At 62.1% G+C, this 27,759-nt stretch overlaps 1 protein-coding gene across 10 annotated transcripts; it reads left to right on the top strand.

The window, feature by feature from the left end:
- Positions 1 to 435: 435 nt before the first annotated feature.
- On the top strand, positions 436 to 27,322 carry CIC (capicua transcriptional repressor). 10 transcript variants are annotated; one of them, XM_033430882.2, is made up of 22 exons: positions 461 to 576; positions 659 to 913; positions 3,714 to 6,503; positions 18,348 to 18,497; positions 18,585 to 18,819; positions 18,904 to 19,033; positions 19,129 to 19,311; positions 19,392 to 19,557; positions 20,398 to 20,600; positions 20,696 to 20,921; positions 21,392 to 21,495; positions 21,770 to 22,997; positions 23,089 to 23,276; positions 23,644 to 23,765; positions 23,863 to 24,029; positions 24,131 to 24,421; positions 24,515 to 24,840; positions 25,046 to 25,347; positions 25,443 to 25,597; positions 25,675 to 25,806; positions 26,107 to 26,238; positions 26,327 to 27,322. In XM_033430882.2, exons 3-22 carry the CDS (start codon positions 3,725 to 3,727, stop codon positions 26,692 to 26,694), a joined length of 7,587 nt encoding a protein of 2,528 aa, XP_033286773.1. In that variant the 5' UTR covers positions 461 to 576; positions 659 to 913; positions 3,714 to 3,724; the 3' UTR covers positions 26,695 to 27,322. The 10 variants fall into 10 exon arrangements, with proteins under 10 accessions (XP_033286774.1, XP_033286773.1, XP_033286772.1 ...); XM_033430883.2 differs by lacking the exon at positions 659 to 913 and having other exon boundaries at positions 436 to 576; XM_033430881.2 differs by lacking the exons at positions 461 to 576; positions 659 to 913 and adding an exon at positions 1,052 to 1,360.
- The last annotated feature ends 437 nt before the right edge of the window (positions 27,323 to 27,759 follow it).

Raw genomic sequence — 27,759 nt, 5'->3', positions numbered from 1 at the left:
ACCTACAAAGTGTAGCTCTTCACGGAATGCAGTGTGACGCCCCATGAAGCACTGTACTTCCCCATCTCGTGCCTCCCCCCACCCCATGTCTAGGGGGGCTGTCAGAAAACTGCGCCGCCCTAAATGTCAAAGTCTTGGAGGAGGTGGCCTGTCCCCAAGGCCACCAAGCCCCAGGCCACGCGCGTAGACTACTCTGCAGCGCGCGCCACCCCTCAAGTGCTCGTTCTCTCCCCTCCCGGTGGCAACAGGGCTTTCCGCGGGGCCGCGCCAGACTTTCCGAGACTGTTGATTGGTTGTAGTCCCCGCCACCCGGCAGCCAATCAAGCGGGGGAAAGGTGACATCACTTATTCTCCTCCCCTCCCCCCCAACTTCCCTACTCCCGGCTACCGGCAGCAACAACCACGTGGGGGAGGGGTAAGAGAGTAGAACCCGGTGAGGTCATTGCGCCGCCCCGGCCGCTGCTGATTGGCTGCGGGCCTCGCGGGTGGCGGTTGGCTGCTCCTCGCACCTCCCCCTTGTGCCGCTACCGCCGCCACTGAGAGGAGCCAGCAGCGACGCCAGAGCCGGGAATCCGGGTGAGTCGGGGCCCTGGGTCTAAGATGCTCCTGGCGCCCAGTGAGACTCACGAGGAACTGCCCTTTCGACTTTTTCTCCTAGCACGGGTTCTTCGGAGCGCCAGGCACTCTGTCACATGGGAGTTGTAGTCTGCCATGTACTGTCGACTATGGGCCGGAGACGTAAGAAGACTACCATTCCCAGCAGGAATTGCGACTAGCCGGTCAACAAACGCTGAGGCCACGCCTTCTGAGCTTGCTCATTGGAGAGCCTGTCCCTTAGCCCCTCCTTCTTGCATTTCATTGGCTACTGTCCCTCGCAGAGGCTGGGTTCCGGCCTAGAGTGCACGACGACAGGGTACTGTATTCGTCATTCTGCACTAAAACGGTCTGCGATTGGTCAATGCTGGTGTCCATTACTTATTGTAAGGCAGGACCCTAGGCTGATCAGGCGGTCGTAGGCTCAGGTTGGTGTCGGTCCCAGAGGGAGGCCGATCTTGGACTTTGGCCCCTCCCCCTAGCGCTGCCGGGTGGGCGCGATTGGTTGTGGCAAGCGTCGCTCGTCGTTGAGAGGCGGAGCCGACTAGGCTCCGAAAACCTATTGGTCTAGGACGGCGCCGGTCAGCGGGGTTGTGGCCGCTGATTGGCTGGCTGCTCCAGCTGTTGCAGGTCCATTCACCATTTTGTGTGTTGGAGTAAAAAAAAAGGGAGAAACGAGAGGGAGAGCCGGAGGGGGGCGGGGAGGGACCGGACCGGACCGAGCCGGGGCCACGGCCCCCCGCCCCGTAACCCCGCTGAGCCCGAGGTGAGGGGCGGGGCCAGGGTTGACACGGGCAGGGGGGATTTGGGGTGCTGGGGGCCGAGAGGGGACAGGTGGCAGGGACGGGGAGGGGGTACAGGGGAAAAGGGGTGAGCGGGGTGGTGGGAAGGGGGGACAGAGTGGAGGAAGTGGTGGGGAGGAGGAGTGACAGAAAAAGGGTGACAAGGAGGGGGTGGTGGGCAGAGAATGGGTAACAGGAATGGAGGGGTGACAGGACTAGATCAGGGTGACAGGGAGAGGGAGGGGACAGAGTTGGAGGGGGTGACAAGGAGAGGTGATGGGGAGAGAAGGTGACAGGTCCAGAGATGGCTGACATGAAAGTGACTGGGAGGAGGAGGTGACAGAGATAGATGAGGGTGACAAGGAGGGGGTGACTGAGGAGGGGGCCTAGGGCCTGTGAAGAGAGAGCTAGAGATAGAGATGGTGACAGGGTGGGAGAGAGAGTGGCAGAGAAGCTGGTGCCAGGAGGCCTGTTGGGAACAGAGGACATGAGACCCTGAAAAGCCTGGGCCAGCCTGGGCTTCAGGAGTTACTGCTCAGATCCTGAGGGAGGTGAGGGCCCACAGGGCCTTGGGTGGGAGTTATCCAAAGAGGTGTGGACAGGAAGAGAGTAGGCCCCAGGGGAAAGAAAGAGGCTTGGCTTCTGGTGTGAAGAGGCTGGGCCGGGCAGCAGGGTCCAGGGGTGCCAGGCAGTGTGGTTGTAGGCCCTGGGTGGGGTATGCCCAGGATGGTGGCCCAGCAGGTCAGTGGGGAGAAGGTGGTGGCGGCTGCCCAGCTCCCGGGTACTTGGGTGACTGCCCCAGTGTGAGAAGCCCCGGGCCCTCCAGCCTTTGCCTGTGAGGACCCCAGGATTGGCCCAGAGAAGGGGCATCCTGGGACTGCAGGATCCTGAGGAGCAGCAGGCCCCGAGTGGGAGAGGTCACTCTCCCATGAGGTCAGCGGTACCATGGGAGCCCGAAGACGGCGTCGGGGTGCCTCTGATGGTGTTTGGCTATGGTCCTGGATCCCCCAACCCTCCCAGAGGCCCATTTTTGTCCTCTCAGGTTCTCTTAGTCACTTCAGAGTAAAGTTTTTTCCCTTCTCTTAGGGCAGCTTGAAAGGGGGCGGGCAGTAATGACTGTTCAGGAAGTGGGTGAGGTTGGCCCGCTGGGCTTGTCCTGCTTTCTTTGACCTTCTCCCACTTACCCCACCTGGAGTCTGAGGGCATATTTGGGGGCCAGGGGGGCCCAGTCGGCTCAGCCACCCTGTTAGAGCCAGCCCAGTCAGGGCGGGGATGCAAGCAGACCAGAAGGGGGGTGGCTGGGCTTTTGGGTATCATGCTGGGTGCTGTGGGGGGAGGGGCAGGCTCCCATCCAGTGGGACAGTGAAACCCTGCGGTGTAGCTCTGTGTCCCACTGTGTGATGACGTGTGTGTGCTGTGTGTGTGTGTGTGTGTGTGCGCGCGCGCGTGTGCGTGTGTGCTTATGCACGGCCCTGTCATAGCACTGGGTATGAGCTATTGCCCCAGACGTGCCCCTGCCTGTTCCCTGCCAGGATCTGGGGAGATGGCTATACCTGGCAGGCCTGGGGTGCAGAGCAGAGTGGGCAGCTGTCCCTTGGGACTCTTAGCTGCCCACTCCTTCCCACAATGCCTGGCCATGCCAGGCTGCCCGGGCAGGGGTGGGGGGTGGTAGAGAGAGGCTCACATCACAGCCCAGTCATCTCCCTTTCTGTGACTGTGTGCCTGTGCATGTGTGTGTGTGTTCTCTGGACAGTGACAGCACAAGGATCATGTGACAGGCAGCACACTGAAATGGTTAGGAGCACAGACTCTGGAGCCAGATTGCCTGGGTTCAGATCTTAGCTCTGCCATTTCCTAGCTGGATGAATTTGGACAAGTTGCTTGATCTCTCCGTGCCCCAGTTTCCTCGAGTGTAAATGGGACTGATAGTAGCATCTGCCTCTTAGGGCTGTTGTGAGGATGACATGGGTTAATAAAGGCAAGTTTAGCCCAGGGCTCGGCTCCAAGTGAGTGCTCCATAGACGTGAACCGTTAGTGCTTCTCACGTCCCCTTGGGGCAGTCAGAGTGTGTGCATGCACCTACTGTCCTCTGCAGAGGAAGCAGATCATGTGAGGGTCCCCAAGGAACCAGAGTGTATAGCTCAGGGGACACGAGTGCCAGTCTGTGTCTGGGTGCTGGCCAGAGGCCTACGTGAGTTGAAGACAGCCAGGAAGGAGAGCTTGGGGACCGTGGCGCTGAGGCAGTGACCTCAGCAAGTCGGAAGTCTTGGGGGCAGTGGGTGTGGAGGTGTTCCCGAGTCGCTCCCAGTGACCCGTGTCTGGCCTCTCACCCTGCAGGTGGACGAAAGATGAAACCAATGAAGAAGGCGTGCGCCGGCCTCCCAGGTTCTGGCAGCGGTGGCAAGTCCCCCCCAGCCACCAGGGCCAAGGCCCTGAGGCGGCGAGGGGCTGGGGAGGGTGACAAGCCAGAGGAGGAAGATGATGAGGCTCAGCAGCAGCAGCCGGGGCCAGAAGAGGCTGAGGAGGGTGAGGAGGAGGCCGAGCGGGGCACAGGGGCTGAAGGGCTGCCCCCAGAGCTGCACCCCGACGACCCGGCCCCAGGCCCAGCCGAGGAACCCAAGGGGGAGGGGGAGGCAGGCCGCTGGGAGCCCTCACTCAGCCGAAAGACAGCCACGTTCAAGTCACGAGCGCCCAAGAAGAAGTATGTGGAGGAGCATGGGGCCGGCAGTGGCAGCAGTGGGGCGGCTGGTGCCCCTGAAGAGCGGGCACGGACCCCCGAGGAGGCGGGCACCCCGGGGGTGCCTCCGCAGCCACCCACCTCTGCCCGCTCCTCCTCCACCGACACAGCCAGCGAGCACTCGGCCGACCTGGAAGATGAGCCGGCCGAAGCTGGTGGTTTAGGTCCCTGGCCCCCTGGCAGCACCAGCGGTGGCTATGACCTGCGGCAGCTGCGGTCCCAGCGGGTGCTGGCTCGGCGTGGGGACGGTCTCTTCCTGCCGGCTGTGGTGCGCCAGGTGCGCCGAAGCCAGGACCTGGGTGTGCAGTTCCCTGGGGACCGGGCCCTGACTTTCTACGAGGGGGCACCTGGCAGTGGTGTGGATGTGGTTTTGGATGCCACGCCACCGCCGGCTGCGCTGGTGGTGGGCACAGCGGTCTGTACCTGTGTGGAGCCCGGTGTGGCTGCCTACCGTGCCGGGGTGGTGGTGGAGGTGGCCGCCAAGCCAGCTGCCTACAAGGTCCGCTTCAGCCCTGGCCCCAGCTCCCAGCCGGGCCCGGCGGCCACCCCGCCGCAGCCGCCGCAGCGTGAGCCCGAGGACGCGGTGTGGGTGGCCCGCTCCAGCCTGCGCCTGCTGCGGCCCCCGTGGGAGCCCGAAGCCCTGCCGAGGAAGCCCCTGGCGGGTCCTGAGGAGGGGCAGGCCGAGCCGGGGGCCGCCCTTCCCCCCTGCCCTGCTGCCCTGGACCTCAAGCAGCCCGAGGATGCCGAGGTCTCCAAGATCAGCTTTGGTGGCCACCTGGGGGCTTGCGAGGAGGGTGAGGAGAAGCACCCGCCAGCCCTGGGCACCCCGGCCCTGCTCCCACTGCCCCCGCCCCAGCTCCTGTCACCGCCACCCAAGTCCCCAGCCTTCGCCGGCCCAGGCCGCCCTGGCGAGCAGCCCTCGCCCTGCCAGGAGGGGAGCCAGGGTGGCAGCCGCAGCAGCAGCGTGGCCTCCCTGGAGAAGGGGGCTGCACCGGCCGCCCGGGCCCGCACGCCACTGACAGCAGCCCAGCAGAAATACAAGAAGGGAGACGTGGTCTGCACACCCAATGGAATTCGAAAGAAATTCAATGGCAAGCAGTGGCGACGGCTGTGCTCGAGAGATGGCTGCATGAAGGAGTCCCAGCGGCGGGGCTACTGCTCCCGCCACCTGTCCATGCGAACCAAGGAGATGGAGGGCCTGGCGGACAGTGGCCCAGGTGGGGCTGGGCGGCCAGCTGGTGTGGCGGCCCGTGAGGGCAGCACCGAGTTCGACTGGGGTGATGAGACGTCTCGGGACAGTGAGGCCAGCAGCGTGGCAGCCCGGGGAGACTCACGCCCACGCCTGGTGGCCCCTGCTGACCTGTCACGCTTTGAGTTCGATGAGTGTGAAGCGGCTGTGATGCTGGTGTCACTGGGCAGCTCTCGCTCGGGCACACCCTCCTTCTCCCCCGTCTCTACGCAGTCACCTTTCTCGCCGGCCCCGTCACCCTCACCCTCACCACTCTTCGGCTTCCGCCCTGCCAACTTCAGCCCCATCAACGCCTCGCCAGTCATCCAACGCACTGCTGTTCGCAGTCGCCACCTGAGCGCCAGCACCCCTAAGGCAGGCGTGCTGACGCCGCCAGACCTGGGCCCTCACCCACCCCCACCTGCCCCCCGAGAGCGCCATTCCTCTGGCATCCTACCTACCTTCCAGACCAACCTGACCTTTACTGTGCCCATCAGCCCTGGGCGACGGAAGACAGAGCTGCTGCCCCACCCAGGGGCGTTGGGGGCCCCTGGTGCAGCAGGCGGAGGAGCCGCCCCAGACTTCCCCAAGAGTGACAGCTTAGACTCTGGTGTGGATTCGGTGTCCCACACACCTACACCCTCCACACCGGCTGGCTTCCGTGCTGTGTCGCCCGCCGTGCCCTTCTCCCGCTCCCGCCAGCCCTCGCCGTTGCTGCTGTTGCCCCCACCTGCCGGCCTCACCTCGGATCCTGGGCCTTCCGTGCGCAGGGTGCCTGCCGTGCAGCGGGACTCACCCGTCATCGTCCGCAACCCCGACGTGCCGCTGCCCTCCAAATTCCCTGGGGAGGTGGGCGCTGGCAGTGAGGCACGGGCCGGGGGACCTGGGCGGGGCTGCCGAGAGACTCCGGTGCCGCCCGGGATGGCCAGTGGGAAGCCTGGCCTGCCTCCACCTCTGCCGGCCCCCGTGCCCATCACTGTGCCTCCAGCTGCGCCGACGGCTGTGGCCCAGCCGATGCCCACCTTTGGCCTGGCTTCCTCGCCCTTCCAGCCGGTGGCCTTCCACCCGTCACCTGCTGCCCTGTTGCCCGTCCTGGTGCCCAGCAGCTACACCAGCCATCCTGCCCCCAAAAAGGAAGTCATCATGGGCCGGCCTGGGACAGGTAAGAGGTTCAGGTGGATGGGCTGGGCGAGGGCTCATTTTGCACAGGGCCCCTTGCAAACTGGCTCTCAAGAGAGGTGAGCTCCCCACCTTGGGTGGGATTCAAGGGGAGGCTGGCCTCCTCTCTGCACAGATGTTCCGGTGGGAATTCACGTGTTAGGCAAGGGCGTGGAGTTTTTCTTTTTTTTTTTTTCCGGCCGCACCGTGCGGCAAGCAGGATCTTAGTTCCCCGACCAGGGATCGAACCCGTGTCCTCTGCAGTGGAAGCGCGGATTCTTAACCACTGGACTGCCAGGGAGGTCCCCGGGCGTGGACTTTGAAGGCTCAGTGCAGTGTTTCCAGAAGCCTCCTGTTGGGAATGTACTCTGAAGGGGTCCATCAGTCAGCACACCTTTCCTGAGTGCAGGCTCAAAGCCAGGCCGCCACAGAGCTGATGGGGTAACAGAGATGATAATCATGTTGACAGCTCCCACGCCTGGAGGACTGGCAGGGGTATCACTGTGATAAGCACTGCAAGTGGGTTATCGCACCTAACTCTCACACCCACCCCTTAACGTAGCACTCACAACATACTGAACCCTGCTATGATTATGCTCATTTAGAGGAAACTGGGAATTTCCTGGTGGTCCAGTGGTTGGGACACCGTACTTCCACTTCAGGGATCCGGGTTCGATCCCCGGTTGGGGAACTAAGATCCCACAAGCCGTGCAGTGCGGCCAAAAAAAAAAAAAAAATTAGAGGAAACTGAGGCCAGGTTAGTAACTTGCCCAGAGTCACATGGCTAGTAAATCCTGGAGCCAGCCTTCAAACCCAGGCAGGTTGGCTCGTGACCAACTTGCCTGGGTTACTGATGGGAAGACTGAGGCTCCAACAGGTCCTTCTGCCAGGTGGTGGCAGGACCAGGACTGGAGCCCTCATCTTCACCACTGCACCTGGTAAATAGCACAGGTGTGGTCAGTGCCATGGCGGGGAGCTGGGCGTGAGCTGGGCATGCTTCCAGATGTGAACCTAGTCTGGCTGCCCTCAGGAAAGGGCGTGTAAGCTGAGAGTTGAAGGATGAGTTGGAACTAGCAACCGTGGGACAGGAGAACCTCCTAGGAGGCCGTTGGGAAGGCTCCGAGGCCAGACGGAGCACTGCTGAGCACAGCCAGAGTGGCTAGAGGGCTGAGGCCAGGGGTGGGGGGAGAGGCATTTCTGAGATGGTGCTGGAAAGCCAGCTGGCCTGGACCTTGTCAGAGCAACTTTCATGGAGGGTGACAGACCCGTCACCAGCCCCTTCCCTAGCATCTTTTTCTTATTTACTTATTAATTCACTGTTGACTGAGGCCCCCTCTCTGTGCCTGGCCCTATGCTGGCTGATGCTAAGGACACAGCTTTGTCCTCAAAGGGCTCATGGTCCCTGGAGTAAGACAGACCTGTCCCCAGATAGTAGCTGTCCAGAGTGGTCAGGGCTGGGGTGGAGGAAGCCCAGGAGGCCATGTGAAGTCAGGGAGGGCTTCTTGGAGAAGGGGCCAGTGAGACCTGCAGGGTCTAAAGTGAGACCTGAAGGGTGTGCAGAGGGGAGCCTGGCAAGGCCGGCAGGAGGACCTTCAGGCAGAGGGAAGAGTGTGTAAAGGCCTTGAGGCGAAAGCAAGAATTTGAAGGAAGTTGAATCTGCTAAGTCAGGGGCTCTAGACAGTGGGTGAGTGTTGGGATGTGTGGCTGTGTTGGTGAGCAATACATCAAGGGTCAGATCATAGAGGGTCCTTCTAAGACTTGGGAACTTTATCCTGAGAGCCATGGAAGGTTTTGAGCCGACCCAACCACGGCTGTACCATGAAGGGTGAGTTCCAGCCCCTGAGACCAGAGGCAGGGAGACCAGGGGGGAAAGAGTCTGGGCTGTGGATCTGGGTAGGAGCTGCTGTGTCTTAGGCTGGTGCAAAGACCAATGTAGGAAGGGGCCCAGACCCTGCCCTCACTGAGATCCAGCCCAGACCCGGGCAGAGGGACACAAAGACTACGCTTGCCCCTCATGCTCATATACTGAGGTTGTGAGCTGTGTTTTTTGCCCCACCCCCAACATTTTTTACATTTGTTATCGTCGTTGATATGAGCAAAATTCCACAAAGTGGGCACAGCGGGGATTCCTATCCTTAGGCAGATGAAGAAACTGAAGCAGACGGACTCCTACCATCCCCCTCAGCCCCCACCCCCACATGCCTACAGCCCCCGACATTGCCCTCATACATAGCATCGGTCAGTCATGCCCCTCACTGCTGCCCTGTGGGGAGGGATGGCACGATGCAGGTGACCTGAGACCTACCAGGGTGGTTGGGGGTGGGGGGTGGGGTTCCTGCCACCATTTTCCAGATGAGGAAAATGAGGCCCTGACAGAAAAAGAGTCCTGATTAAGGTCACCCAGCTAGGGAGGGGCAGGACTGGGCCTTGAACCAGGTCTCTCGATCTCTAGATCACAGGACTCTTCCTACTAGAAGTAACAGTAATAATAATTTATTGAGTACCACCCATGCATGTGCTTGGCACACTGCTCAGTGAGCGCTGACTGAGCCTTTACTCACTGAATCCTCACAACAACCCAGGAGATCAGCACGATTATTAGTTCCAGTAGACAGAGGAGGAAACTGTAGCCCGAGAGGCAAAGTGACTTGCCCAAGGTCACCCAGCTAGGAAGAGGGAGAACCAGAGTGTGAATCCAGGCTGTCAGGCTCCAGAGCCCAGGCTCTTAAGCACTCTCAATTAGAATAATGAAAACAATAATAGTAGCCCACTTTATTGAGCATTTACCATGCGCCCAGCCTCATCGCAACGTCCTGATGCTATGAAACAGGGATTACCAGCCCTGTTGTCAGGGGAAGGGGGGGAACTGAGGTTCAGGGAGGGGAGGCCCCTTGCTGGAAGCCACCTGGTCGTCAGAACTTGTCCAGTGCCTGTCCTGGCGGTTCTGAGCAGCGCCTCCCTGACTACACCCATGCTGAGGTATCCAGGCTGCCCTCAGGTTCCCAGCCAGCAGGCCCTTTTGTTCTTCTCTCAGAGGCCCTCCTAAACCCTTGGGAGGTAGGCACCTTGGGGCCTTCTCCCTCTGAGGCCCAGATAGGGCAGACTGTGCCCAGTGGAAGAGTGAGGCTATAGTCCTGGCCCCTTCTGCCCGCCCATGCCAGGGCCTGACCCTCAGTCAGGGCAGCAGGTGTGAGGGGGTGGCCCGGGGCAGCCTGCCTGCTTCTGCCCCCCCGCCAGGCATTTGCTTCCGCTGGGGGACTTGCCGGAGCAGGCGGGCCGGCATTCTCTACATTCTGTGCATGGCCGGGCCAGCCAGCTGCCATTGCCACCTCCCTCTGACTCTTCCCGCCTGCTCCCCAGGAGAGGAAGCCGCCCCAGGGCCTGCAGCCCTGGCCCAGGAGGCCAGATGTCTCAGCCCTGTTTCTGGCATGGCCTCCCTTCCAGCTCCCAGCTTCCGCCTGGTTTCCCCATATTGACAGGCAGTGCCCCTTCTCCTGGGCCTGTCTGCCCATCTGCCTGTTTGAGCCACTGTATGTTTATCTGTCTCTCTCTTGGGTTCCTATGTCTGTCTCTGTCTAGGGCTCTGTTTCTGGCCCCGAGTCTCTCTCTCTCTGGACTTCTGTCTGACTTTCTCTGAGTCTGGCTCTCTATGCCTTTCCAGGTTTGTACCTCCTTAGACATCAGTTCTGGTCTGAGGCTTCATTCCACCTTCTTTCTGTTGTGATTCCCCCATCTTGGAATCCTGTCTCTGGTCCAGCCTTGGCCTCTCCTCTGGCCCTCCTTCTCCCATTCTTTAGACGGACATGTTTCCCCCATCCTAGCCCCCACCCCCACTCTGTGCACATCAGGTACTCTGTTCCTTTAAGTCTGTGGATAGTTGCTAAGCACCAGGTCTCCTGCTCCTTGGGGAACAGGTGGGAGAATGGGGAGTGTTGGGAGAATGTCTAGGCCTGGGAACCCCCGCATGTCCCTTGACAAATTAAATGCCCACTAATGTCCCTGAAACCTGCTGAGAGGTGTTGGGGGCCATCCTGCAGACCCATCAACACCCAAGCACCTGTTCCCAAGACAGGCAGGAAGGCGGGGGCTTTTTGGGCCAAGCTAGGAGATCCGGCTGTGGGGGAGAAGCAGGAAAGCAGCTCCTGTGCCCACCCACCTGCTCGAGGGCATGACCCAGATCACCCCTACCACCACCACCCCCATTGCCTTTCAGGAGACACTTCGGTGCCAGCCCCATTTAATTGAGTCCCACGTGCAGTCCACCCCAACCAGTAGGACCTCAGAGACTAGGCGGCATCCACCAGCTATGCTTGGGTGCGTCGGGAAGATGAGGCCCAGAGAGGAGCCAAGTCCTGACTCCCCAGATCCAGATCCAGATTCTGCCCACCAGAATTTGTTTTGTCTCAAACAGTGAACCCCTTCTCTCCCACCAGAAGTCACTCCTCATCCCTCTACGAGGTCCAGGCTGAGCAGCCCTGGGATAAGTGGGTGGGGAAGGCAGATGTGGATGCAGGCACCGGCAAGGATGAGCAGAGGGAGATACAGAGCCTGGGGAGGCCCGAGGAGAGAGAAAACTCTGTGGCTTAATGCGAGGCGGTGAGGAAGGTTCAGGTAGGCTTCTCACTGGAGGTGACATTTGACCTGAAGCAGGAATGAGTGGATTTCAGGGTAGTGAAAGAAAGGGAAGGGCCATCCAGGCTTAGCCACAGGAGCAAAGGCCAGGAGGGATGAAAGTGCATGACCTCTGAGTGGCCAGTTAAGGCTGGAGCTGACATGAGCCTAGTCTTGGCAGAAGGGTGCCAAGGAGGACAGGTCCAGCCAGGCCATGCTTGAATGTCAGCCTGTGAAGAGCCGAGAAAGGGTTTAGAGCAGAGGGCAAGGGTTGGATCAGGGTGTCAAAGATCCCTGGAAAGGAAGGAGACCTAGGCTGGGAAGAAGAGGATGATTTGCGGGAGAGAGAAGAGGCTTTTTTGAGGTAGCAGGAGTGAAGTGAGTCTTGGAAGAGCCCCCAGCGCCAGGCACTGCAAGGGGTCACGCTGCCTCCTGCTGGCGGCGGGTGGCGGGGCTGCTGGCGCGCGCATGCGCAGCGGCAGGGTGGTGTGTGTGGCCCTCAGCCCCCGGCGCCCGGCATTAATGGCTCCATTAGTGGCCGAGAGGGAGGCGCATTAGCGGCGACGACGGCGTCTGGCTCCCATTACCACCGGCGGCAGCGGCTGCACCGCAGGCGGCTGGACCCTAGCCTGCCGCGCCGCCGCCTCCGCCCGCACCCCGTCCCCTGCCTGTTCCCGCTCCGCTTGGGGGCCTGGGACTGGGAACCCCCGTCTCCCCATTTCGGTGGAAAAGCTGATTTCTGAAGCCAGGCAGACCTGGGCTCGAATCTTGACCGTGCCACCTCCTGACTGCGAGATCCTACGCCCTTCTGAGCCTTTTTTTTTGCGAAGCAGCCCGGGAAACAGGGTGTACCGGGGGCTTTGTGGATCCAGACGGGCACCTAGTCAGCGCCGCGCCCATTCTCGCGCCCCAGGGGGTAGGCCCGGGGCGTCGGGCCTCCGGCCTTCCCATTGGCCGCTGTCGCGCCCGCCGACGGCGATTGGCTGAGACTTGCTACCCTGGCCCCTGCGTCATTAACCCTTGCGCGGCCGCGTCCTTGGGCAGGGTGGGGGTACCCCCCCCCGCAGCAGACAGTTCGGGTGCCAGCTGACCCGCGCACCGCCGCTGCCCGCGTGGGTGTCAGGCCGGCCGGGTGCCCGCCCGCTCTCCCAGCACAAAGCGGCTTTGTGGGGCCCGACGGGAGCTGGCTGGGGGCCAGGCGGCGAGTGGAAAATCTCGTGAGCTCGGGGCTGGGGAGGAGAACGCAGGGCGGCGCCCCCTCCTCCGCCCAGGCAGTGGCCCCTCCCTCAGCCCGCGGGGACCAGCCCTCGCAGCCCCGGCGCCTGTACACTCCCCCTCAACCCCCTCTTCTACCCCCAAATCCATATCCCGCCCTCCATCCTATCCCGCCCATCTTGCAATCCCTGGGGAGCCTCCCCCGCACCTCTCGCTTGCCTCTCTTTCCCTTCTGGTCCCCCTGCCTACCCCAGCCCCACTCACTGACTCACCCTGGCGCTATTTTTAGGCCCCCATCCCTCCCGAGCAGCACCAGTCCAATCCTGGGCTCGTTCCCCAGGCAACCCTGGCCGTCTCCGACGCCGCCCGGGGTGGGTGGGTGGGTGTGTATGTGGAGAGCGGGTGAGGGGAGCTGGGGACACTGGGGTGGTGAGCCGAGGCGGGGGACCCGGGCCTGGAGAGCAGGGTGGGGAGCCGCAGGCGGCGGGGCACGGTGCCTCTCGTGCTCAGTAAACGGGGGCCCGTGAGTTCAGAGCATGTCTGCCTGTCCCTCAGCTTGTCGGCATCCCTGGCTGTGCGCCCCAGGCCTTTGGGCAGGGCCTCAGCCTGTGCCACCCTGGGTGGCACTTGCTGTCTCCATCTGGGCTCCCTGTCCCCAGGCTGGGGTGGGGTGGTGCTGTGCGGGCTGTTTGGGGCCAAGCCTTTTGTGGAGTTGGCTATGGGGTCGTGCAGGGGGTGGCTGCACCGTAGTTCTGCCTAGTACCTGCTCTGAGTGAAGGATGGTGATGCACCCCCTCTCTGATGGGGCTGGGGCCCTGGTTTGGGGAACCCCCCTCAGACTTTTCCAACTAGGGAGGCCCCAGTTAGGGTTGGGGGTGGCTAGAGATATGGAGCTGTCTGGGGACAGGACCTGCTCCCTCTTCTCCACTCCTAATCACCCCCACTCAGGGTTCCTCCATTCCAAACAATGGAAGCTAAGTATAGGGCTGGCCCAGTGCCCAGGGCAGGGGGGCCCTTCCCACCCAGATTCCGGCCCCTCCCTGCTAGGCTGGGCCCCCACTTGGCTGTACCCTGCCCTGTAAGGGGCCTCTTCCCATCCCTCCTATGTGGGCACTGTCTTCTACCAGATGTGCAACCCTCCCAGATGTCTGGGGCCCTCTTTCCCTACTGTGCCAGGCTTAGCTCTTTTTCTCACCCAACAGAAGTGGGGGAGCTGGCGGCAGGGCTCCTCTGAGCTCAGTCCCTGGGCTTCATTGCAGTGGGGAAGGGGTTAACTTGCCAGTAGGTGACTCACCGGTGGGGAGAGGAGGGGGCAGTGGTAGGGAGATAGAGCAGGCCACATTGATTTCAGCCTTGATTTCTGCTTCACATTGCAGTCCCTGGGGCAGTGAGGTAATGGAGGGTCTGAGTCTGGGGCTGCATAGGGAGGAGGGGGCAGTCACCTAATAGTCCCTCTGTTGGTCTCTCCAGGCTCACAGCCAAGTGTCTGGACCTGTAGTCTCTGGAGGTCAGAGGGCTACAGACCTTACCCTTCCCTCTGGGCCCAGGTTACCCGGGTTTTGCCCCCTCTCCATGCCTTCATCTCTGTCTGTAGCTGCAGAAGGCTGGGAAAAGGGTTTGTCTGTGCCTATCACTGATCCCACCGGTGAAGGACCCTAGTCTTGGTGCATCTGAGCCTGTGCAATCTTTACCTGCCCAGGTGTGACCCCAGGCCTCTGCCTTTACTGGATGTGGCCTCAGGGCCCTTCTTGGGTGATCCAAGGCCTCTGCGTCTGCCTGGTGGGCCCCAGACCTTGCCCGTGTCTCCGTGTGTACCCTCCGACCTTTCTATAGTTCACCAGTCCCTCTGATATCATTGTCTGAACATATTCCCAGACCTCTGTTGGGAGTCTCTCTGCCTGTGTCCACCCTGAGGTGAAATTTTCAGTAGTGGAAAGAGCACTTGAGTTGGAGTGCTGGGCTGCTATGTCCTGGCTGCATGATCTTGCACAATTTATTCAATTTCTCTGAGCCTCGTTTTCTCATCTGAACAACAGGCATAATAAAGTGTACTTCCCTAGTGGCTGTGAGGATTCAATGCACAGGGTTATACATACAAGCGCCCAGCATGTAGCAGCCCCAGTGTTAGTTTCCTTTCTTCCTCTTTTGGAAAGGGTGGCTCCCAGCCCAGAGTTGTGGCCCCCTGCCTTACACTGTGAGGTAGAGGGTCCCAGGTGGCTGCTAAGTGTCAGGCAGGGTAGCTGAATCAATGGGAATGGCCATGGCACTTTGTTTACCTCCTGAGCCAGGGTACTGAAGTAGTTAGTGCTCACCAGGGCAAGTTTACATAGTGTTTGGGGTCAGTATGATGGCATTTGTGAGAGTTACCTGTGTTGGGGTTGGGGGTTGCCAGGAAGGCCATATGAGTGTGTGGTTGTGTTGGAGGGATGTAGGGTGTGTGCTGTGGACAAGCAGTGGCTGTGATGAGGTGTATGAGATAATTCTGCCTGTTTGATATGCTGTGTGTTTGTATGAGTCACATGGGCTGGTGGATATGTATGAGGATATGCTTGATGAAGCACATATGACAGGGCATGTATGAAATGGGTGATGTGAAAAAGATGGGTGAGAACAAGTGTGTGTGATGGTGGGTGGGGAGTGATGGACGTTTAGTGTGGGAGGTAGTACATTTGTGTGAGGTGTTCCGGGTGTGTGACTTCTGACTTCGTGTGTAAGACCGAGGGTACATGTGACCCTGGATTGTGTATGAGATAATGGGTGTGGTAGGAAAGTCTATGAGGAGTGTGTGTGTGTGCGCGTGTGTGTTTGTGACTGCTGTTGTGAGAGTTGGTGAGGGCTCAGGGGGTGGCTCGCCCAACCCTACACGCAGTTTGTCTGCCCTGCGGGGCCGCGCGTGCCCAGGTGGGCGTGAGGGAGGTGGGCCGAGCCGCGCGTGAGCGTGTTCCTCGCGCGGACTGGACACACAAGCACCACCCACAGCCCCGGGCCTCTGCAGCGCGGCGCCCCGAACCGCCCCCCTGGCTCAGTGCCTTTACTGCAGTGCGCCCTCCCTGCCGCCCTCCTCCCACGGTCCCGCCCCGGGCCGGCTTGGGTCCAACCGGAGCCCGCCCCGCCCTGCCCTTATTTGCATATGACTGACGTTCCCCCGGGGCGGCCAATGGGGGCGGGCGCGGCGGGGCCTGACCCGCGCGCGGCGGCGGCAGCCAATGGGCTCGCGCGCGGTGGGCCGGGCTTGCGCGGAAGGCCGCGGGGGAAGCGGGGAAGGGGCGGGGGGAGGTGCGGCGGGGGGAGGGGAGCGCGTAGTAGTGGCGGGGCGGGGAGGCGGCGGCGGTTCGGCGCGGGGCTCGCTCGGAGCGCACGGACGCACGCACGCTCGTCCGTCTGCCCGCCTGGGGCCGGAGGCCGACCCGGCGCTGAGCCGCGGGCCCCAGGCCCGGAAAGGCGGGGCGCGGCGCCGGCAACCGGGGCGCTCGGGGCCAGAGCCGTTACCCGCCAGAGCTGCGAGGGAGGGAGGGAGCGAGCCAGCGAACGGGGAAAGGGAGGGGGCCGCCCCCGCGCACGCGCGCCGCGCCCCGCCCCACCTGCCCCGCCCGCCCGGCTCCGCACGGGAGGAGGGAGAAGGAGGGGGCGGCGCCGATGGCCTGGGTGCCGCGCGCCCCGTGACGGCCCCCGCGCGCGCCGGGGGGCGGGGCGGGGCCGGCGCGCTCTGACCTCCCCCCGCCCCCCGGGCGGCGGGAGGCAGGCGGCGTTGTGCGCAGGCGCGCCCGGCTGAGACCCCCCGCGTGGGGCGGCCGGAGTGGGGGGGCGGTGGGGGGGGCATGCGGCGACGGCCTCCAGCTCCCCCCGGGCCCGAGCGGTGGCGGCCGAGGAGCCGGCGGCGGGCGGAACGGCGGCGGCCGCTGAGGAGGCGCGAGCCCCGGCCGGGCCACCCCGTGCCGGACCATGTACTCAGCCCACAGGCCCCTGGTGCCCGCGTCCGGCGCGGCCTCCCGTGGCCTCGGCATGTTCGGTCAGTAGCGCCTGGGCCCTGGGACTGCAGGGGTCAAGGTGTCGGGGTGCTGAGTGCGAAGTAATGGTGATGGGGTTATAGTAAGAGAACGGTGGAGGCAGAGTAGAGGGGAAAGTTATAGAGCTCGGCTGGTCTGAGTGGTTAGTGACGGCAGGTGGGAGTGTAGTGGAGGGATGGGAGTGCAGAGTGGGGAGTAGCTGAGGACAGCTGTGGTGTTTAGGTGTGGGGTGGGAAAGGTATGTTGTCATGGGAGGTGAGGAGGGGTGCCAGAGTACCTGGCATGGATTAGAATAGGGGCAGCGTGAGACCTGCTGGTGCCAGGTGTGGAATAGAGGGAGAAGGGACTAGGGGCTGTGATTGAGTAGTGGGGCTAAGGACAGGTCTTGGGAAGGGAGTGAGGCACTGTTTGCTCAGAACAGAGTGACGTGTTGGTGGTTTGCTTTTCAGAGAGAGGAAGAGACCCGGGAACCTGGAGGGTAGTGCACTAGGGAGGAGTTCAGGAGGGACAGGACCAAAAGACTGTTCTCCCATTGTATACTGGGCCCCTTCTTTCCCACCCAGCAGAAGATGAGGGGGCCTGATGGGAAAGATCCTTGTGAAGAGAGGGACAGGTCCGGGTCTCTGAAGGCTGTCATGGGTTTGGAGGGCCCAGCAGGCTTTTGGGGCTCCAGTGCCTCCGTGGTAGTGGATGGGATCTTCATAGTGTTTTGAGTCATTTTTCCAGTGTGGGCTTCTTTGTTCCTCTCCTGTTGCCTTGATATCTACTTTTTTGTTTTGTCAGCACCTCACAGAATCAGGTCTTGAGGCCAGTGCCTCACATAGGGGCTCCGCTAGGCCAGCCTTCGGAAGGCATTGGCGGGGGGAATCAGCCTAGGTCAGATTGATCCAGATCAGGGGGAGCCTGGAATGATGGGGACCAGGGCTAGGGCGTTTCCCTCTTCTCTTCTTGGTCTTCCCCTAGCAGGGGCCTCCTCTGCTGCTTCCACTTCCCCCAGGGAGCTGGCAGTGAGTAGGAAGCCCACTCCCAGCCTGGGCCAGCCCCAGGAGTCCAGCCAGGGGTGGGACTCAGCCGTAAGGGGTGGGCTGGCTCCCTTACCACCCAGCTCCTGGAGCAGAAGGTTGGACCTCTAGGACCAGCGCCCTGGTGAGGGAAGTACCTTCCTGTGCGTAGCCTTAAGGAAACACCTGGCCCCTTTGCCTTGCCTGGGCAGAGTCTTGTAATAATTCTCTCGTCTGTCCCATTGTCTGTGCCTTTTTGTCTGAAGAGTTTACCACATCCTCCCATCTTTTTGGGTAAGGGGGCTGGACACTACACTGGAGATAAGCTCAGGGGTATAGAGTGAGGGAGGCTGGGAGGTCTCTTCATGGGCAGTAGGTTGTCTTTGAGGAGGAAAGAGATGCTGGAGCCACCTGTGCCCAGCCTGGGAAAGGCAGGTCTGGCTCCTTGGGGTCTGTGGTAGGGGGAGGGAGGCAAGGAGAAAGGCCTGAGACCCCATGCCCTGTGAGTAGTGGGGAGGGAGGAGAGGGTAGGGAGACTGGGCCGTCTGCCTCAGGAAAAGAGAAAGGGAGTATGAGGCCAAGGTGAGGGGCACTGTCAGACGGCAACACGGTGATGGGAATTGACTGAGGGAGGGTCTGCAGCCTTGCTAAGGTCTAGGGGCCTTGAGAGAGTGAGTTGGCAAGCAAACATGGCCTGGTTGGCGACAGGAGCCAGTCGTTTCTCTGGCCTGGTCCCTGGTGGCAAGGCTGGTGGAGGTGGGGGTGGAGGTGGGGGAGGGAGTGGGGTGTGAGGACCGTTTCCCTGCTTCTGTTTTCTTTCTTAAAAATCTAGAACTCTTTCAGGGAGGAGTTTTTCCTGAGTGATGTCGCATGCACGAGCCCAGGGGGCTCTGGGATTGAGGAAGGGGGTGTAAAGAAGGGGTGGAGCCACCTTGTCCAGGGTGGAGAAGAGTTTGAGTTGGGGGTCAAGGCCAAGCTCTCCTGCCGCACAGCTCAGCTGACTCCTTCCCACAGTGTGGACGAACGTGGAACCTCGCTCTGTGGCCGTGTTCCCCTGGCATTCCTTAGTCCCCTTCCTGGCCCCCAGCCAGCCTGACCCCTCCGTGCAGCCAAGTGAGGCCCAGCAACCTGCTAGCCACCTAGTGGCCTCCAACCAGAGCAAAGGTGAGGGCTGGGAGGCTCTGGGAAGGCATGGGGATGGGGTCGAGATGGCCCGGGAGCCCTCTGACCTGCCTGCCGCTCTGCCCCCAGAGCCTGCTGAGTCGGCAGCTGTTGCTCACGAGCAGCCACCAGGCGGGACGGGGAATGCTGACCCCGGGCGGCCCCCTGGAGCTACATGCCCTGAGAGCCCAGGGCCCGGACCCCCCCACACTTTGGGGGTGGTGGAACCTGGAAAGGGCCCCCTTCCCACGACGGAGGAGGAGGCCCCTGGTCCTCCAGGAGAGCCCCGGCTGGACAGTGAGACAGAGAGTGACCACGACGATGCGTGAGTGCCCTGAGGCTTGGGACTGGGGAGGAGGGTGGAGTGGCCAGAGACATGGCTCTCACTGCCCTGCCGCTCCCGCCACAGCTTCCTCTCCATCATGTCTCCTGAGATCCAGTTGCCTCTGCCGCCTGGGAAACGCCGGACGCAGTCCCTCAGCGCCCTGCCCAAGGAACGAGACTCATCTTCAGAGAAGGATGGACGCAGCCCCAACAAGGTGCCTCATCTCCACCTGTCCCCAGCCCACCCTGTGGCCGCCCAAGCCCGTCTCCCCAGTCCTAACCTTCCTGCTCGGGCCTGTGTCTACTGCAGAGGGAGAAGGACCATATCCGGCGGCCCATGAATGCCTTCATGATCTTCAGCAAGCGGCACCGGGCCCTGGTCCACCAGCGTCACCCCAACCAGGACAACCGGACCGTCAGTAAGATCCTGGGCGAGTGGTGGTACGCTCTGGGGCCCAAGGAGAAGCAGAAGTACCACGACCTGGCCTTCCAGGTAACTCCGCCTCCTCTCAGCTGCTCGGCTTCCTCTGGCAGGGTGGGTGAGTGAAGGGTCTCCCTGCCCTCTCCTGCCAGGTGAAAGAGGCCCACTTTAAGGCCCACCCAGACTGGAAGTGGTGCAACAAGGACCGGAAGAAGTCCAGCTCAGAGGCCAAGCCTACAAGCCTGGGGCTGGCAGGGGGGCACAAGGAGCCAAGGGAGCGGAGCATGTCGGAGACAGGCACCGCCGCTGCCCCTGGAGGTTAGTGAGCCCTTTGGCTCTTCTGCCCTGACACCGACCTCCCCTTTGCTTGCTCACCCCCTTCCCCAGAAGCTCTTCTCAGCTTTACCTCTTTTATCTGAGGACCCTTACTCACAAAGGAACTGGTACTTATCACTTGTGAAGGGGTCAGGGAGGTCCAAATAGATAAGGTTTCTGAGCAGAAGTCTTACTGTCAAGTGTCATTTGCTGAGCATTTACCATGACAGGCGGCAAGAGGAGCATAATCTTCAGTATTCAGAAGCGTGCCTAACCTTGCAGGTGTGAGGAAACGGGTTAGAGAGAAAAGAGCACTGGCATGAAGTCGCTAAAAAACTAGAAAGTAGCAAAGGTTGAATTTAAACCCCAGCTCATCTGGCTCTCAAGACCACAGTTGGAAGCCCCTCGTTGGCTGCTTCTACTGACTGAGGGTGTTCAGTGTGCCCGGCACCATTCTGAGGCGCTTCTCTGGAGTGATCCTGTGGGTTTGGGCCCACGACTCTGTGAGGGAGGAGACGTTCCTTTTTCTCTGAGATGAGGAAGTAGAGGCTCAGATAGTCCAGCAGTTATTAGTTAGGCAACGCCACACATACCTGTCTCCAGGCTTTCATGCTCTCAGAAAGGCTGCCTCCCAGGGAGCAGTGGGCTTGCTCCTCGCAACCCAAGAGGGCAGGAACCAGGGAAAATGCTGGCCTGGTGGGTGGTATCTCTTTTCTGCCAGGTGGCCCAGGAAGTCCAACCTGCTTCTGCCTGGTATCTAGAAATATCTGTGGATGGCTTGGCCAGCCTGGGCACTGGGAGGAGGCTTCCTGACTGCGACACTTTTTTCTTTCCACCCTACAGTGTCCTCGGAGCTCCTGTCCGTCACAGCCCAGACACTCTTGAGCTCGGACACCAAGCCTCCGGGGAGCAGCTCCTGTGGGGCAGAACGTCTTCACACAGTCGGCGGACCTGGCTCAGCCCGGCCCCGAGCCTTCTCCCACAGCGGGGTCCACAGCCTGGATGGCGGGGAAGTAGACAGCCAGGCACTACAGGAACTGACTCAGGTCTGGAGTGCAGGCCATGGGGGTAGGGGCGATGTGCAGGGAGGGCTGACCACGGTGACAGCACTGGCTGAACTCTCCCTGCACTTCTCCTGCAGATGGTGTCTGGCCCTGCATCCTACTCTGGCCCAAAGCCTTCCACCCAGTATGGGGCTCCAGGCCCCTTTGCGGCCCCCGGTGAGGGAGGCACTCTGGCAGCCAGTGGGCGGCCCCCACTGCTGCCCACCCGGGCCTCCCGTTCCCAGCGTGCAGCCAGTGAGGACATGACCAGTGACGAGGAACGCATGGTCATCTGTGAGGAGGAAGGGGATGATGATGTCATTGGTAAGCAGTTGCAGGGCCCGGAATCCTATGCAGGGAAGCAGCTGGCTAAGGTTTGGAGGGTGGGCGGAGATTTGGTCCAGGCCCTTAGGCCCCTTCCTTTTCTTCCCTTCCATGTTCGTGTGTGATTACGGGCATGTTCAGTTCAGGCCCTACTGAGTAAGCCCAGCCCTGCCCGCAAGAAGCCCCAAGCCAGACAGGAAGCCGGGAGGACACGGGCATGGCCGGGCCATTGGACACAGTATTAGGTGCTGTTACCAGTGTGCTCTTAGGGTCTGCTGGCGGGCAGGTGGGCAGAGCATTCCTGGACAACACTTGGAACAACACTTGTTCCTGGGGAGGAACAGCATTCCTGGACAGCACTTAACTGCTGACTCGGGGCAGAGCCGAAGCCAGAGCCAGGCTCCACACTGTTCCTCCTGGGCAGCCCTGCACCCAGCCCTTTACCAGCACTGTTCCCTCTGCTCTCTCAGCTGACGATGGCTTCAGCACCACTGACATTGACCTCAAGTGCAAGGAGCGGGTGACCGACAGCGAGAGCGGAGACAGCTCTGGGGAGGACCCAGAGGGCAGCAAGGTGAGAGCTTGGGACTTGCTGCTGTCTGGTCTCACGTATCCTGGGAAGTGGGGGGAATGTTAACTTCTCTGTACGTTGACAGAGGGGGAGATTAAGGCGCAGAGAGGGTGAGCTACTTGCTCCGTGGGGAACTGGGTCTCAGCCTGGATGAGTGGAGGCCTTCGGCTGGCCTGGTTGCCAGGCGGGACGGGGAGGTTGGGATGGGCAGGATGGGCAGGGTGTGGGTATCCAGGCTCCCTTGACATGCTTGTGTCTCCCTTCTCCTGCCACTCAGGGATTTGGTCGGAAGGTGTTCTCGCCTGTGATCCGTTCCTCCTTTACTCACTGCCGTCCATCGCTGGACCCTGAGCCCCCAGGGCCCCCAGACCCACCTGCCGGCTTCGGCAAAGGCTACGGGCCCACCCCATCCTCCTCATCCTCGCCTGCCTCCTCCTCGGCCTCAGCAGCCACCTCCTTCCCGCTGGGCTCAGGGACCTTCAAGGCCCAGGAGTCAGGTCAGGGCAGCACAACAGGTCCCCTACGGCCCCCACCCCCTGGAACTGGGGGCCCAGCAACGCCTAAGGCCACCCGGTTTCTCCCCACGGATCCTGCCACCTTCCGGCGCAAGAGACCTGAAAGCGTGGGGGGCCTGGAGCCACCAGGCCCCTCAGTCATTGCGGCACCTCCCAGCGGGGGAGGAAGTGTTCTGCAGACACTGGTCCTGCCCTCAAACAAGGAGGAACGGGAGGGCAGCGGAGCTCGCATGCCCTCGGCCCCAGCCCCGTCGCTGGCCTATGGGGCCCCAGCAGCCCCCCTGTCCCGCCCGGCCGCCACCATGGTTACCAATGTGGTGCGGCCTGTCAGCAGCACTCCTGTGCCCATCGCCTCTAAGCCTTTCCCCACTTCTGGCCGGGCAGAAGCGTCTCCAAATGACACGGCCGGTGCCAGGACTGAGACAGTCGCTGGGTCCAGGGCGCCTGGGGGCTCCCCACTGGGCGTCAGCTTAGTGTATTCAGACAAGAAGTCGGGAGCAGCCACCTCAACAGCCTCACATCTGGTGGCTGGACCCCTACTGGGCACTGTGGGGAAGGCGCCTGCCACTGTCACCAACCTGCTGGTGGGCGCCCCGGGCTATGGGGCCCCAGCGCCCCCAGCTGTCCAGTTCATTGCCCAGGGGGGCCCTGGCAGCGGGACGGCTGCGGGCTCAGGAGCAGGTGCTGGGAGTGGGCCCAATGGGCCAATGCCCCTGGGCATCCTGCAGCCAGGTCCCCTGGGCAAGGCTGGGGGAATCACCCAGGTGCAGTATATTCTGCCCACGCTGCCCCAGCAACTTCAAGTGGCGCCTGCCCCAGCACCAGCCCCTGGGACCAAGGCAGCGGCTCCCAGCGGCCCTGCACCCACCACCAGCATCCGTTTCACCCTCCCGCCGGGCACCTCCACCAACGGCAAAGTCCTGGCTGCCACCGCACCCACTCCTGGCATCCCCATCCTGCAGTCCGTACCCTCCGCCCCGCCCCCGAAAGGTGAGGCCTGGGCTGGGCAGCATACAGAGAGGGTCCACAGGCTTATTCAACTCCTTTGTAACCACCTGCTCCCTTGTCTCTCAACTTGCAGCCCAGTCAGTTTCTCCTGTGCAGGCCCCGCCCCCGGGTGGCTCAGCCCAGCTGCTACCTGGGAAGGTACTAGTGCCCTTGGCCACCCCTAGCATGTCAGTGCGGGGAGGAGGGGCCGGCCAGCCGCTGCCCCTGGTGAGCCCACCCTTCTCAGTACCTGTGCAGAACGGTGCTCAGCCACCCAGCAAGGTAAGGGCACCTTGGTGGTGGCCCGCCTGTTTCTTATTCTTCTCTTCCTGGGTGTTAGCCTCTATGTCCCGTGGTTTCTGCGTCTGTCTGTCGTTCAGTCTTCTCCTTTTCTCCCTTTTTGTCTCTTGGTCTCTGTCTTGCTCGACATCTGTGCATATCTTGATTCTGCCCTCCGTGTTTGTACCTTGTCCCTTCTCTGTGTTTCCTATCTGTCGCTGTCTTCTTTGCTTTCGTTTCTCCCTTCCCGTCCCCATCCCAATTTCTCTGTCCCGTGTCTCTGCTGAGGTCCAGCCTCCGAGGTCTTGGTCCTCCCCTGCCTCACTCTGGGTCCCCAGCTCACCTCAGCCTGTGGTGCCCTTGCCCACAGATCATCCAGCTAACTCCGGTGCCTGTGAGCACACCCAGCGGCCTGGTGCCGCCCCTCAGCCCGGCCACGCTCCCCGGACCCGCCTCTCAGCCTCAGAAGGTTCTGCTGCCCTCCTCCACCAGGTAATGGCAGTTGAGCCCTCATCTGGAGGTGAGTGCAGGGAAGGGGTTAGGTGGGGCCAGCTCACCTACACCTTCCTCTTTCCTCTCCCTGCGGCAGGATCACCTACGTGCAGTCAGCAGGCGGGCATGCGCTGCCCCTGGGTACCAGTCCTGCCTCCAGTCAGGCTGGAACAGTCACCTCGTACGGACCCACGAGCTCAGTAGCCCTAGGCTTCACCTCGCTGGGGCCCAGCGGCCCCGCCTTCGTGCAGCCCCTGCTTTCAGGTGAGGGGTGGCCTGGCAGGCAGCTGGGGACCAAGGGTGGGGCTGAGGCAGCTCCGACCCTAACTCGGTCCCCTGCCTCTCCTCTGTCTTTCTCTCTGCAGGCCAAGCCCCATTGCTGGCTCCTGGCCAGGTGGGCGTGTCACCCGTGCCCAGCCCCCAGCTGCCTCCCACCTGCGCAGCCCCCAGTGGTCCCGTCATCACAGCGTTCTACCCTGGCAGCCCCGTACCCACCTCCTCAGCACCCCTGGCCCAGCCATCCCAGGCTCCCCCAGGCCTGGTCTACACCGTGGCCACCAACACCACCCCACCTGCTGCCACCATCCTGCCCAAGGGCCCACCGGCCCCCGCCACTGCCACCCCGGCCCCTACCAGCCCTTTTCCTAGTGCCACAGGTGGGTGCCGGGCCAACCGAGGGTGGGGTGAGTGGGGAGACCCAGGGGATGGGCTCTAGTCAGGCCTGGCTCAGCAAATACTCTCTTTACCAGCAGGCTCCATGACCTACAGTTTAGTGGCCCCCAAGGCCCAGCGGCCCACCCCCAAGGCCCCCCAGAAAGTGAAGGCGGCCATCGCCAGCATTCCTGTGGGCTCCTTTGAGGCAGGTGCCCCTGGGCGGCCAGGCCCTGCGTCCCGGCAGCCGTTGGAGCCCGGCCCAGCTCGTGAGCCCCCTGCATCTGAGTCAGAGCTTGAGGGGCGGCCAACAACACCAGCCCCTCCGCTGCCCCCAGAGACCTGGGCTCCCCCGGCCCGGAGCAGTCCCCCGCCGCCCCCACCTGCTGAGGAGCGGACCAGTGCCAAGGGCCCTGAGACCATGGTGAGTGTCCAGCAGGCCTGCTGGGCTTGGCCCCTCAGTCCCCTGCCTGCCTTTCTGTTCCACCCCTCTTCCGTCCCTGTCCAAACTGTGCCCTTGTGGGTCCTCCTCTGTCTTCCTGCCTATCTGTCTGCATGACTGGGTCTTCCCCATGGCTCTGTGTCTTGGCCGTCAGCATTCATCTTTTGTATTTCTGGGTCTTGCCCAGGTGAGTCTGAACCCAGTGTCCTCCATCTCCCTGCCATCCTCACCCCAGGCCAGCAAATTCCCCAGCTCATCTTCAGACTGGCGTGTCCCCGGGCTGGGCCTGGAGAGCCGAGGGGAGCCTCCCACCCCTCCCAGCCCGGCCCCGGCTCCAGCCCCAGCCCCTGGTAGCAGCGGCAGCAGCAGTGAGGGCAGCAGTGGGAGGGCAGCTGGGGACACCCCCGAGCGCAAGGAGGCGGCTAGTGTCGGCAAGAAGGTCAAGGTGCGGCCCCCGCCCCTGAAGAAGACCTTTGACTCTGTGGACAAGTGAGCATGGGCTGGGGGACTTGGAGTGTGTGGGTTGGTGGCAGAGGGGGCAGCTGCAGGCTGGGGCAGAGGAGGTGACCCTGCCCGCTCTCCAGCAGGGTCCTGTCGGAGGTGGACTTCGAAGAGCGCTTTGCTGAGCTGCCCGAGTTTCGGCCTGAGGAGGTGTTGCCCTCGCCCACCCTGCAGTCTCTGGCCACCTCACCCCGGGCCATCCTGGGCTCCTACCGCAAGAAGAGGAAGAACTCCACTGGTAGGCGAGCGCAAGGCACCCAGGGTAGGTGGGACAGACTGGGGCCATCTCCACTGAGCCTGCTTCTGTTTGACCAGACCTGGACTCAGCCCCCGAGGACCCCACCTCGCCCAAGCGTAAGATGAGGAGACGCTCCAGTTGCAGCTCGGAGCCCAACACCCCCAAGAGTGCCAAGTGCGAGGGGGACATCTTCACTTTTGACCGTACAGGTGCCGGTGTGGTGGCAGGCAGAGCTACGGGGGTCCTAGGGCCTCCAAGGGGGGTGGGGGTCCCAGGAACGGGGTTAAAGATGGGAGAGGTGGGGTGGGTGTTGCTGAGAGGAAGGACAGCAGGTCAAGGGTGGGTTCTGATATTCAACAGGTCCCTAAGTTGGTACGTGACTTTGGGTGGGTTCCATCTCTAAACCCCACTGTGAAATAGAATTCAGTGAGGGCGGAGTGGCCCCTCGGACAGTGGTGGAGGGCCAGGCTGCTGCGGAGGCTCGACTGTGCTCCCTGCGCTGCTCCCAGGTACAGAAGCTGAGGATGTGCTCGGGGAGCTGGAATACGAGAAGGTGCCCTACTCGTCGCTGCGGCGCACCCTGGACCAGCGCCGGGCCCTCGTCATGCAGCTCTTCCAGGACCATGGCTTCTTCCCATCAGGTAAGCAGGTGCGGAGTCTTGGGGGGCACTTGGAGGGGGCCTACCCACTCATCTCACCCTGCCCTCCGCACCACCCTTCTGTCCGCAGCCCAGGCCACGGCAGCCTTCCAGGCCCGCTATGCAGACATCTTCCCCTCTAAGGTCTGTCTGCAGCTGAAGATCCGTGAGGTGCGCCAGAAGATCATGCAGGCGGCCACTCCCACAGAGCAGCCCCCGGGAGCCGAGGCCCCCCTCCCTGGACCGCCCCCCACTGTCACTGCTGCTGCCCCTGTCCCCACTCCCAGCCCTGCTGGGGGCCCTGACCCCACCTCACCTGGCTCGGACTCTGGCACGGCCCCGGCTGCCCCGCCATTGCCTCCGCCCCCAGAGCCGGGGCCCGGACAGCCTGGCTGGGAGGGGCCCCCCCAACCCTCACCACCCCCCTCTGGTCCCTCCACAGCTGCCACAGGCAGGTGAGGGGCTCCTGAGAAGACCCCAGACCCACAGTACTCCCCTCAGGACACGGACAGTATGTAGGTGGCAGGAATGGGGGGGCAGGATGGTTACCTCCTCCCCAGCAAAGCCATTGCGTCCTTTCCAGTTTGGGACGGAATGAGGCCTGCTCCTCTTGTCTATCCCCCTCCCCCCACAGCTCCCTCCCTGTGATGGGGGGCAGCTGAAGGGAAGCAGGGGGCACAGTCTCCCTTCACCGAGCCCCTGTACATAACCTGGAGTGTGTTACCTTCAGACCTTTTCACTTGTACTTTATGCAAAATGGCTCGTGTGAGGGCTGCAAGCTGGAGGGTAGTGTGGGCCTAGGGCCACAGGGAGGCGCCTGTGGAGTAGGGGGAGTTCATGTACCCCTTTTTTCCCCAGAGGGGCTGGACTCAGGTTAGTTTGGGGGTGGGGGCTCCTGCACTTTGCCACAGGCACGGGGAGGGTTCTCTCTCCCCACCCCCTCTGCCCTCCCAGCTTGGGTTGTACTTTCTAAGAAGGTGATTCCCCCACCCTGTCCCCATCCCCAGAACAAAACATGTTGATCATGTGCAATATTTCTTACTGTGCTGAGAAGCCGCAATGACCGAGATTAAAGCTGTTTAACACACCTGTGTGGCTGCCTGCTCGGAAGGGAGAAGGGATGTTGGCCGTACCAGTCCGCCCCCCAGCTGGCAGTGGAGCTGGACTTCTCCCCCTAACCACCGTGAGGTGGGGGGTGCGATTCCAGGACCGTCCCTTCCCTACATCAGGGGGACGTGGTGGGCAGAGTCAAGATGGCTGTTAAGCCGTCTAACACGCACAAGCTCGGGAAGGCCCGTGATGTGGTACTACAAGAAGAGCAGTTCACCTCTGACGTTCCAGCTGAACGAGAGAGGTCTGAGCCAGGGGTGGCACTGGGTGGGGAGGCCAGTCAGCCCAGAGTACCACGCTGTCCCCAGTGACCCCTGCTGCCCTTGTGTGGACTGAACCAGCACTGCAGCCAGGCCAGAAGGAACCTCTCCTGGTTTACGCCTCTGTCACAGCCTGTGGACAGTGCTTCTCTGG

Source organism: Orcinus orca, chromosome 20 (genome assembly GCF_937001465.1).
Source record: "Orcinus orca chromosome 20, mOrcOrc1.1, whole genome shotgun sequence".
Taxonomy (NCBI): domain Eukaryota; kingdom Metazoa; phylum Chordata; class Mammalia; order Artiodactyla; family Delphinidae; genus Orcinus; species Orcinus orca.
Note: the sequence above shows the minus strand (reverse complement) of the source record. Positions and strands in the feature narration are given on the sequence as shown.

Coding starts and splice junctions, on each gene's coding strand:
- CIC (XM_033430883.2), top strand. CDS start 3,725: ATGAAACCAATGAAGAAGGCGTGCGCCGGCCTCCCAGGTTCTGGCAGC. Junction 23,766..23,862: donor CTGCTGCCCTCCTCCACCAG/GTAATGGCAGTT, acceptor TCCCTGCGGCAG/GATCACCTACGTGCAGTCAG. Junction 24,841..25,045: donor CCAAGGGCCCTGAGACCATG/GTGAGTGTCCAG, acceptor GGTCTTGCCCAG/GTGAGTCTGAACCCAGTGTC.